Here is an 11,709-nt window from a genome sequence, read left to right on the forward strand (position 1 = left end):
AGGGCAGTTACTGGATCATCATGGCTTCCTGTTTTGTGTGCCAGTTTTTTTTTTTTTAAAAATAAGGATGCTGACACAAAAAAAAAAAGCAAATTGACTGTCACACTGTTCGCAGCCAGCTCAAATGTGATTGGTCAACAATCACGTCCCTGTCTGATGCTTTTCATGTCAGGCACAAAAAAAGATATAAAAGTCACAAATTAACATCAGAAAACACATTTTTAATAACGAGTCTGACCCAGAGTTCAGTGCCACACGGACTCTTACCAAACGTCTGCGATCTTTTGTAATCGGGCAGAAAAATACGACAAAGCAGAAAAGCACTGGGATTTTATTAGACACTACAATGTACAGAGACAGAGGCTGAGGGCTGAACAGCACAAGTAAATGTTATGCATCCATTCCATGACAAGCAAGACCGAGTACTCTAAGCCGCACACTCTGAAACAGTCTTTTGGTGTTGCCATGAATACAATGGTTACAGTTCTGGTGTAATGTCCAAAATAAGACATGAGAGAGTTATTAGTATATATAATGTGTAGATATTTTGATGCACTAAGAAGCCCTTCAGTGCAGATCTGAACTTATCCGAGTGGCGCTGCGATGAAAACTACATTGCTGAGAGACTGGGAAACAGTCGGTGTATTCAAGGCACTGGAATAGACTCAGGATTATGGATAACATTTCCGGGTGAGGTAGTGAAATCACTTGACAGTGAGGTCATTTTGGGATACACGTGGGTTCATTATTGGCTTTCTCCTGTATTTATATATACACGCACGGCATACGATTTCATAGAAAGGTGCTCCGGAGATTCTGGAGGCATCGTTCCAGTCTTTACCGCAAACTCTGTTTACGCTCTCCCGTGTGCCTGTGCAGCTAGGATGGAGAAGGAAACGTCTAAAGCGCTGAAGCACTGAGATGATAGTTTACAGTTACAAAATAATCATTTTACATCGCGCACGCCTTTGGATCAGATAGATTACGTTCAACAGACTCTGGTGCTGAGGCTGGAATGTGTGAGTTTTGTTTTACTGGGCGGATATCAGCCTTTTTTGGGGTCGTTCCTTTTTTCTTCCAACTTCGTAAAGAACAAAATGGAAATTCACGACTAAAATTTCAACACGTCACCACAAACATAACAAGTCCAGGGATGCCAGTAAGAAAATAAAATCATTTACTCAAATCAAAGTTCTGTTTACCAATTATAGAGATTTACTTACTTTCAAAATGCAAATAGATAAATTAGACTTTAACCTACTAAAATGTGAGTTGTGCAGGAATGTAACATTATTCATGTGGAAAATGGCATACGTGCTGGATTACATGAATAATTCCGTATTTGGGAATATCATCTCCAATACTCCAGCACATAAAACCACAAACTGAGTTTATTACGTGTAGAAAAACAAGGATAAGGACCAAAAAAAGTGGTGGGTGGTAATTTTGTTACCAGATGATCCACTGCAGAAAAATTCCATTAATTTCATTTTAATGCTGGCACATCTGAACTTCCATACAATAAGCTGAAGCTTCAGCATTGGACTGAATGCTCGGAAATTTCTACACTACAACAACGTTGTAGATCTTCACTGTCAGCCTTTGTTTAAAGAAGAAGAAGAAAAAAAAAAAAAGCTTCTCGGTGTCTATCACTCAGGTTCGGGACACGTTACAAGTGCATTGGCCAAAAGGAACCAATCGCACGGAGCAGCAAGAGTAACCAGCGACAGATTTCCCTTCCTTCATAGTAACTTCATCCCATCGAAGAAGAAAACCAACGAGCTGTGTGAAGCGTTTCATTATGTAGCAGGAAATTCAATTAAAAGCTTGCTCACGGGCAGCTTCGGATCCCCGGGGAGGCTGTGACGCTAACCGCGGTGAACGTGCGCGGGCCCAAATCTCTCTTCTGAACCGCATTTGCTTCTTTTGAGTTACATGAGATTTATATGGGAGCCTAAACGTGGCACCTGCACAAACCAGAGTGTCATAATAATAACGATGCCTGGGAGCTTTTTGGGTGCCGCTGGATGTCCACAAATCTCTGTAAATCTACCACATCCTACCTGTTACAGAATATCAAAATACCAGTATATGCATTTGTCTTTGAGTTATACATTTGTATTCTTTAATTATTTTCTGGATCTGTTGTGCCTTTAAAATACACAGTTCAGTAATGTATAGGAAAAATACTGTACAAAAAGAACAACTTATAGAATAGGTCTATATAAACATATCTCTTGTAACCAATATATCATCTCTGTTGTGAATCGTTTGGTCTGCAGTAAACAAATCGATTGAGTTAACCACAGTATTGGACAACACCATCCAACTCTTTTTGTCAACACCTTTTACATTCATACAGCCATCTTTAAAAGAAGGCAAACATAGAGCTATGAGGAGAGACTACAGACATCTGGATTGATTTCTAAAGTAAAAACACTCATATTAATCATGCTAAGTTGAACAGAAGCAAAAAAAATCGACAACTTTGCAAAAACAAAACAAAAAAAAAGGAAAAAAAAGGGAGAAAATAACCGCAAAGAGCTTTTCATTCTGTCAAAGAAATCATGCTTAAATCTGAAAAACAAGGAGGCTAAATAACATCAATGTCAAGAGTAGTATTAATACTAACAATTATATCAACAGAAATATATATGTATATATATATATATTTTTTTCTCAAAACAACAATCTTCCATCTGAGAAATAAAAGGTAGATAAATATGAGTTAGAGGAAATTGAGCGAGTGGAAACATTGCACTGGATCAGATTGTGAGACACGCATTAGTGCAGATGTCAACTAACGTTAGCTTAGTTAACGAGCTAGGATGCAATGTGGAGAGAAGGCGGAGCTAAGAGATGCTTGTGTCGGGTTAGCGGTGGACAGGAATTATTGCTCAGTGTCCGAGAGAGATGAAGGAAAGAAAAATGGGCATGACTGCAGAGGAAGAGACATGTTTTCTTTACGTAGGGGGGGGCGGAGTTACCCAACTAAAATACAACATGAACAAAAAAAAAAAGAGATGATGTTGTTAACAGAAGAAGACAACTTTAACAGGGCTTAAAAAACAAAAACAAAACGCAAGTTTGAAGCAGGAAGCGGGCGCTTAAGCTCGTTACGGGGACACGAAGAAGAAAGGAAATGACAGTTTTCAGTCCTGATGTCACGTATAAAATCGGTATGAAAGTGAACAACAAACATGGCATCACTTCTCAAAAGGTGGAAGGTAGCGGGCGGGGGGATTCAGCTGGTGGGTTGGCTCATGACTCCTCACAGTACATTAAAGTGGGAAGTATGCAGGTGTAAATATATATATATCATTATCCATGTATATGTATATATATTTAGTCAAACAATGTGTACAGAAATTAAAAGAAGGTACAGACAAATTGAAGCTTATGATAGAAGTCAAAAATACCAGAATCATACAGGTGTGTGTTGGTGTGGGAGGAGAAGGGGCTCAAGGGCCAGGGGGTACTGGGGGGGGGATTCAGTGCCACCAAAAGAGACACATTGTCCTTCAAATTCGAGGGGAAGGGAGGTCTGGGGAGTAGAGTGGGTGTCAGGTGGAAGGAGGGGGCATGGTGGTGGTGCTGGATGGGCAGGGTGGGGATTTGAGGGCTCACAGGGGCCCGTGCCGGGTCTCGTATTTAGCCAGAACGTTCTTGCAGCGGCCCAGCTCCTTCCTCAAGTCCGCTACCTCCAGGCGGAGAGCGGCGTTCTCCTTCTCCAGGAAGGAGGCGCGGATGGCAATCTGGTTCTCCTTCAGCCGCCGGGCGTCCCTTGACCGCTTGGCTGCCACGTTGTTCTTTCTGCGCCGGGCCCAGTACTTATCATCCTGCGGAGAACAGTGGGGACAGGATGGGGAGGTCAAGAGTCTGAGCTAAAAAAAACAGTAAACACAGCTCTGAATGTGATGCCTGTTCCCGATCCATCCACTAGGGGGAGACAGTGATTTATTCTAACTGCTGAAAGCTTATGCTTTTCCTTATTTTCTGTCATTTGTACACAGTTAAAAGGGTGAATGCTCATATTTCACGTGCTCACAAATAATGATGCTCTAAACACTAAAGTTTTAGTACCTTTTCCTACTTTTGGCTCTGTATGATGTCATAAATAGGGGACATTCCTAATATAGTTGTCTCGAGCATACCTCTCTGTGAGCGAGAACAGAAACACGTTACTGTTCGAATTATAGTTGTTTTGTTTTGCTGCACATGCACGACTCATACATGCATCACTTACACCGTTAGTGCAGACTTACAGATTTCATGTGTATTCCTTTTCAGTGAAATAATTATTCATAAGTATGGTTGGGGAAACAAATGGGGGCTCATCTGGGATTTAGGTGTAAACCCTGCAAAATCGCTACGCTCAATAAATTTTAAATGATCCCCAGTCCCACATTTCAAATGCAAAACCCTTTTTTTAATTGATATATAAATATTATCTCCAACTTGAATGTAGCCATTATCTTTGTTTTTTTTGCATGACTTGAATTTAAGAACACAGATTGTTTTGCTTATAGTTCAAAAGTCTTCCTCCCCCTCATTGTTTAACTTGCTTCAGACTCTCACATTCTTACATAACGGCATTTCAGCCAGAACATGAAATCTGATCTCACACGGCTATAAACACAAACACAAAGAGACGGAGCAGCGGGTCACCTTCAGGTCCTCGGGGATGAAGACCTTGCGGGCTTTTTTGATCATCGGCTGTGGCTTCAGCTCTTCGGCAGAGAACTTGCGTTTCCTCGGATCAAACATCTCCTGGCCCGGCACGCTGGACAGAGCCAGGTCTGCTGGGTCGGGGTCATAGGTCACGGGCACCTGAATGGACTCTGGGTCGATGGGGCTGGGGGTGTCCCGGGCTGAGGACAAAAGACACATTAGCTGTCAGTAAGTGCACAGAAGCATGCAATTCTCTCAGCAAGAGCTACATGTTGAAAGCCTTTCGTGATTTGAAATCAGCAGGACCTAAACAATAAGCACCTCTAATTTTGGCAGAAGCAGCGCCCTTAAGGTTCTGAGTTGTACTTCTATTTAAAGAAAGCAGCGAGGCAACAATCAGCAGCTCTAAAGCTGGACCAAGGACAAAGGAGGACGCTCTTTCTCTCCTCTGAATGCACACATCTTAGAGCAGCAGGAGGAGACGTCAGGCTTTGACTTGAGGACAGGTGGCTACTTTTATAGAAGACAATCTTTGTGCCTCATTTGCCCAGCAGGTGGTGCAAGCACACAAGCTTTAAAAGGACAAAGACACACACACACACACACACACACACACACACACACACACACACACACACACACACACACACACACACACACACACACAGGCCTCACTTCTTACAAGACACGAAGACAAACAAGATCTACACGCTTATTATAATGAACTGTTAATACTGCTGATTTCACTGATTGTCTAGAGATCTCAAGGAAGTCAACTCTCAAACCATCTTGAAAGCTATCAGCAGCCCCCTCCCCCCATCTCTACCTGCCTGTCGTGTGAGACTTCTCCAACCAATCTCAAGCTGAGGGCCAACGAGTCCAGTTCGCTGAACATTTACTGAGTGATTCATCACATTAGCACTAATTAGTTTTGTGATTAAAAACCCCATTTGTATTCCCCACTTAGAAAAAAAAAAAAAACAGCGAATAAAGCGAGTCACAGCGGCCTACATTCCCACGAGCTGCCGATCCACTGGCAGCTCATACATCACGACCCAAATTGTTGGACTTGTGAGCGGCCATGGCCAATGAATGCTGCAGACCTTCATCCAGCGTGCACACAGTCGCACCGCTTTTTGGATGCCGTGGAGGTTTGAGAACACTTGCATTTAAAACAGAAACAGACTGAATCCTTGAGCTCACTCTGCATCTGTCTGCCCCTCAAGAGGCACCGTCCCAACCACAGGAAGTGACGGTTCCTTCATCACATGACAAGAAAACCTCGAGAGAGTGGCCACCCTGCTTCGGATTTCTCATAGAAAGTAAAAGGAAAACAACATTGAAGCAGGTTTGTTCGGAAAAAACGATGCAGGAGTATTAAAATGACCGATTATCAGCTCATAAATCTGAGGAAAAGGGAATTTCCTCTGGCATTTTTTCTGGGAATGGTTACAGTTGGATATCTTCAACCTCTTTATTAACTTTCTTGAAAATTCAGCATTAAACTTATTTGAAAAAACTGGAATTATATAATAAAAAAAGAACAGATTTAATACCAGCTTTTGATATGTCAACATATTTTTTGCTGTGGTCCCAAAATGTGGGCTGTAGCCCCCTGTTGGTCTATCATGGTATTGTGGGCTTTTTTATTTTATTTTTTATTCTCAATGTTATAATTATGAGTATAGATACTTAAAAAAACCCTCAATCTGAGATAAAGGCTGCGGGCTAGACAACGAGCAATACTGATGACCTGTTTGGTGAATAAGGTGTTTTTAATAATATCTTTTAGCAAGTCAACTAAGGTCGGGTCGGTAAGTAGAGTCACCGTTTCCAGAGTAGAGATACATCTGTCTGTAAGCTAAGATACAAATAGCTGAACTCTCTTCCACCACCATTCATAAACCGAGCCCTGCTGGAGAGCAAAGCCTCTTACCAACTAAAACTGGAGTTTGTCTGCCAACCTGCAAATACCCAACCTCACCCTAATCACCTTTACGAGCCACTGGGATCTCCTAATTACCAGAGTTACAACACAAGCCCGTTCATTGACCTGCAGTATCCTAAACTAATGGACCGCACATTCCAGGGGAGAGGAAGTAGTTGAATGTGGATGCACAAAATAGTTCCCTCCCTGACCAGGAAATCTAAAATTAACAAGGCATGAAAGGTAGTCTGTCTTATAAAAAGCTGTGGGAAAGCAGGATTGAGCTGAGAAATACCCGTGGAACTTGTTTTCCTTTGTGGACTTTATCTCTTTCGGTGCGCCGCTGGTTACAGGCTGTTGTCACGCTAAATGATCGTATCGAGCTTACTGTGAGTGTAATCATGTGGCTGCGTGGGTGATAACACGACGGTCGGCGATAAGCGGAGCTGGTGGTCATATCTGTGCGCGGGGATGGAAGTGCAGCAGAACTCTGACCTCGGAGTGACACGAGCCCAACAGCAGTCACTCGATACTGTGCAAAAGCGTTAAAGGCCACAAGTGCTGTTCCTCTATGTTGGCTTTAAATGATGCTTCTTTAAGCTGGCAGTCAAAACGTATTTGCATGACGTAAAAATCCTAGTGGCAAGGTAAAAAAAAATGCACCAACTCAAAACAAATTTGATTAAAGCGTCCTAAATCAGATATTAATTATACCTCTGGGCCATGGGGCTCCATTGGTGTCTAAAACTATTAAAATTACAGTGAAGCACCAAATTCCCTTAAGACCGTGCACCCACCCCACCCCGTTCATTATAATAAGTGCGTAGATTTTGTTTGTCTCCGTGTCTTGTAAGTCAACAGGACTTCATTCCTCGAGGGCACTCATGCAGGACGGGCTGGTCCTGCAGAGGAAAGCTACCATTTCCACAAGACCAGCGGAAACTGGCCACAACAACAAAGCGGAGAGATATTTTTCGCCACGGCTCATTTTCCCCCTCATCAAGCCACCTTTCATAACTTAGTGGAATGCGCCACAACACATCCTTTGACCCCTCCTAGATCTGACTTCCCCTTTGCCTCCTGCCAACGGTGTAGCAGAGTCCATCTTCTGAACCAACCGCTAGTTTGAGGAAAACCATCCCCCTCTCTTTTATTTGTTTGTTGCTTGTGATAACTTATTAGCTGCCTGTATCGCTAGACGACGGTGGCAGTGTGGCTGGTTAGACGAGACTAGACTCGCTGAGCTGGAACAATATTGCGCTCACGTGACCGAAGCACACCCGAGTCCATGTGATCTCTGCAGGGTACAGTCTGTGCCTTGGCTCTGAGTCCGAGGCTGTTTTAGAGCTGAGCCCGGCGAGGGAGGGGGAGGAAGACTGGACAGGAAGTGGACAGCATTGTAGGGAGGGAAGGAGAGGTGGGGAGCGTGAAAGTGAGAGTGAGTGAGAGACGGAGGGAGGAGGAGACAAGAGAAGCGGGCAGGTTTCATGCCGTGACAAGCTCCTGTTTGCAGCTCAGCGCTGCACACGGCGCCTGCATGTGTCCGTCACATGGCCCGGCATGCTGCAGGAAACCCCAGCCGCGTTCACGTGAGAGACAAATGTGAAGAGGCAGACAGAGACAGACCCAAGCAGAACACACACACCTACACACACACACATACGCATGTGTCTTTATGCACATGTGCACCCAGCCTCTAAGAAAAAACCCCATAAGGTACAGATGCACCTCCACTGAGTAAGGTTAGCTCCTCAAACTCTAGTCTGCACAACTTTCTATACAACCTAATGGATGATTTGTTAATTACCAGTTCAACTATAATCAATCAAAAATAAGCATTTAGCGTTTTCTGGTAATCAAATGTCAAAATGTGCTTGCACTGATACGTCACCCAATGTGAACCCTGTGTATGCCAGCATTTCCGCAAATAAAGCCGTCATGTTGCATGAACTTTAAGTTGGCTGACATTCAAAAACGCATTCAACTGCTCAAAGACTGTAAAATGGGTCAGCTATTGGTCACAGCAGAAATATGGACTGGAACCAGCCACTGGTCAAGCTGTTATTGGATAACTTGATATCGGGCCACAATTTCACAGCTGATGCATTCAAAGCGAAAACTTTACATCAAAGCACTCACAGCAACTTGCTTCTTTAAAAGTCATCATTAAACTGCTGCATAAACATTTTTCAAGAGGAAAAAACTTGACCCTCAAAAAAAATTATACAGTATACATACATACATATATACACACATATATATACACATATATACACACATATATATACACACATATATATATATATACACACATATATATATATATATATATATATATATATAGTATGTGTGCAAACTAAATGAAGCTCAGCAGTATGTAGTAGTCTCTGAGTCACATTTCTGAGTAATGTAAACAGCCGATGTCAGTGTTTGCCAAACCCAGCAGGGATTTATTCTGAATGAAGACGATGGAAACTAACTTTAAAAGGGTGAATCTGAAGGCAACAATACAACTTTAGAAACACAACACAGAAAACAACCATGACTAATGCCTGACACGGTTGGTGCGGGAAGATTTGTTCTGCTAATCGGAGCTTTGTGAATGAGATTGTACACCACCCTTGAACTTGAGCTTGCTTACAGGCGCTCCAAAGTTCAGTGCAGGGCTGTATAACAGGACTAAAGTGTGTCAGGGTGAATTTAAGGTGCGATGCAACGCTCCAATCAGGAGCTAAATGAGAAAACGCACAAGATATTGTTCTGTCTCAGCGTCCTGGCTGATAGTGAGTAAATGTGGCGAGAGTGTGCTTGCACCAGGTGAGCAAACAGGAGGACGGACCTCTCGAGGCCTCCGCCCCCCCACCCCGACACTGAAAGGGTACAACTAACTCACGTGGCCTCGAGTATTTCGAGGTGCATGATAGGCTCCACTGCATAGGCTGCCTACCTGCTGTGCTGGGGCTGTGGAGGCAGGTCTGAGGCGCCATGCCCGTGTGAACTGATGTGGTGGCACGGCTGCTGAGGTCAACCACGGAGGGCGTGGGCGGGGCAGGTGGCGGGGCCTGCTGCAGAGGGGCCTGCGGCGGCTGCGCCGTCTGCGGGGCCTGGTCGCTCTGGGCCGAGTTGGCGGGGATGCCGTTTTCCGACAGGAACTCCTCCAGGTCCATGTACTCCAGCTGAAAGTTGTCCCCATCGTAGGGCAGGGTCTTGTCCCAGAGGGTCGGGCCAAGGAAAGCCGACTGTGGATGGCTGGCTGCGCTGCTCTCATCGTCCAGCTTCTTCTCCTTCTCCTTGTCCTTCCCGAATCCTGCAAATGTTTGCACACAGTCATTTTATTGTCTTGCTTTATTGAGGGAAATCACGGGTCAGATCTTGGTTATAAATAGACAGGGTCTCATGTTAAAAAAAAAGGGTCAGTTTAACCAATTTTCCAAAAAGGGACCAAATTAAATGATTAACCGAATTTAAAATACTTTATTTATCTGTGCAAGCACCAGATGTTAAAAATAACAAAAAAATAATATGTTAACTTATTAAAACACGCCAATAAATTATTTCTGATGGGATTTCAGTGTGTCATCTTCCAATAATGTAAGCAACATTAAAAGTATTGGCTCCAAGTGTGCTGAAGCGGTGACAAAAGTCCAACATTTTACACCACAGACAAATAAAACCATAGAAATGCACATAGAAACCTGTAACTTGGATGGAATCACCTTTTAAAAATTAATAACCTGCTCTCCACTCATATTTAAATACATTTTCACTCAATGCATCCAAGAATCCAAACAGAGCGCAAACAGCAGCAGCTTCATAACGGAAACGACGCCCTCTATCGGCAGCCAGAGGTGGCGCTACTGTAAATCCCACAGAAGACGAGCGGGTTTAAAGGTTGCAGAAGGAGCCCGCAAGCTCAAAACGGCGCAGTCGGGAGCACATAGCGTGCAAATTAACACGCACTGCGCTAATTTACATGACAAGTACATGCTAAACAGCTCGAGCCAAAGTTCACGTCAACCTGTCAGTCAACTCACATTTAACAGATACGGACAGCGATCTGTGATAAATAACGTTACATCGACAAACGTCGTAAAAACGTTAACAGGAAAGTCACAGCTGATGGATTTAGCGAACCAGTGTCCTTCATCGCCTCCGATCTGTCAAATCTACGCACTGAATGACCACAACAGCCCGCACGTAAACACCACGGCCGAGAGTGCGCGCTCGCGGCTTCAAGTTTTGGCCCGGTTTAAACGTACCTTCATCGTGGTGGAAAGGCAGCTTCAGCGGATTCTCCAGCAGGGATTTCAGCACGCCGTGAGTCGGCGGCAGAAAAGTTGGGTTTATAGGAAGAGGTCTGGCCATTTTCTCCATATGTCTTGAAGGGCAATTTGAGAACAAAGCTCACAAAGACTTAAATTCCCCCCCCGAAAACAAAAGAAAAAGAGGCAACCGAACTCGCTGGCCGGTCCGTGAAGGTCCCGCGCAGGTGGAATAAACGACGCCGGTGCTCGGAGGGAGACGATAGGGTTCCGCGCAGCAGCAGGTCGGCGAGCGGCTGGCTGTCTGTCGTCGAGGGCGGCTGGCAAATAGCTGGAGGAGGAGGGCAGAGGGAGGAGTGTCGCTGTCAGAGCTCCTACACTCCTCCATCCATGTGCGGAGACGGATGCCGGTGACGTCAAAGCACCGGGAGGGCGGGGAGCGCGGCGCGTTCGGAAAAAAAAAGAAAAAAGATTTGCTTCAGAGGTGCGTTCAGTGACAGTCGGAAACATTGGCTTTAATCAAAGTACGTGTCTAGCAAGTACACATACATTTAGATTTACTTTTAATTATTTTTCAGTTTTTTAGGGGAAATATTAATATAGAGATTATTATAGTTTAAACTGGCATGTAAAAGTGTTATTTAACACTGCCTTTCAAAATATGATGAAATACATGTATAACGTATAACAGGATAGATCGTGTCCAGAAGAAGTCTGGCCCTGAGAGACCAAATGCACTGCAAAATAAGAAAATATCATAAAAAAATAAAAATGCTGCCAAGGCTCACAAAATACAGCAGAAGTAAAACCCAAAACTAACAGCTGTAGTAGAAAAATGCACCAAAAGCA

General features: G+C 43.8%; 1 protein-coding gene across 1 annotated transcript; it reads right to left on the bottom strand.

Moving 5' to 3' along the window:
- Nucleotides 1-313: 313 nt before the first annotated feature.
- hlfa (HLF transcription factor, PAR bZIP family member a) lies at nucleotides 314-11,230 on the bottom strand. Its single transcript, XM_080904161.1, has 4 exons — nucleotides 10,858-11,230; nucleotides 9,546-9,905; nucleotides 4,669-4,871; nucleotides 314-3,839 (listed from the first exon to the last, which is right to left on the bottom strand). The coding sequence occupies exons 1-4, from the start codon at nucleotides 10,970-10,972 to the stop codon at nucleotides 3,624-3,626; spliced, it is 894 nt and encodes a 297-aa protein (XP_080760287.1). The 5' UTR covers nucleotides 10,973-11,230; the 3' UTR covers nucleotides 314-3,623.
- Nucleotides 11,231-11,709: the final 479 nt, after the last annotated feature.

This window comes from Rhamphochromis sp. 'chilingali' (assembly GCF_963969265.1).
Source record: "Rhamphochromis sp. 'chilingali' genome assembly, chromosome: 15".
NCBI lineage: Eukaryota > Metazoa > Chordata > Actinopteri > Cichliformes > Cichlidae > Rhamphochromis > Rhamphochromis sp. 'chilingali'.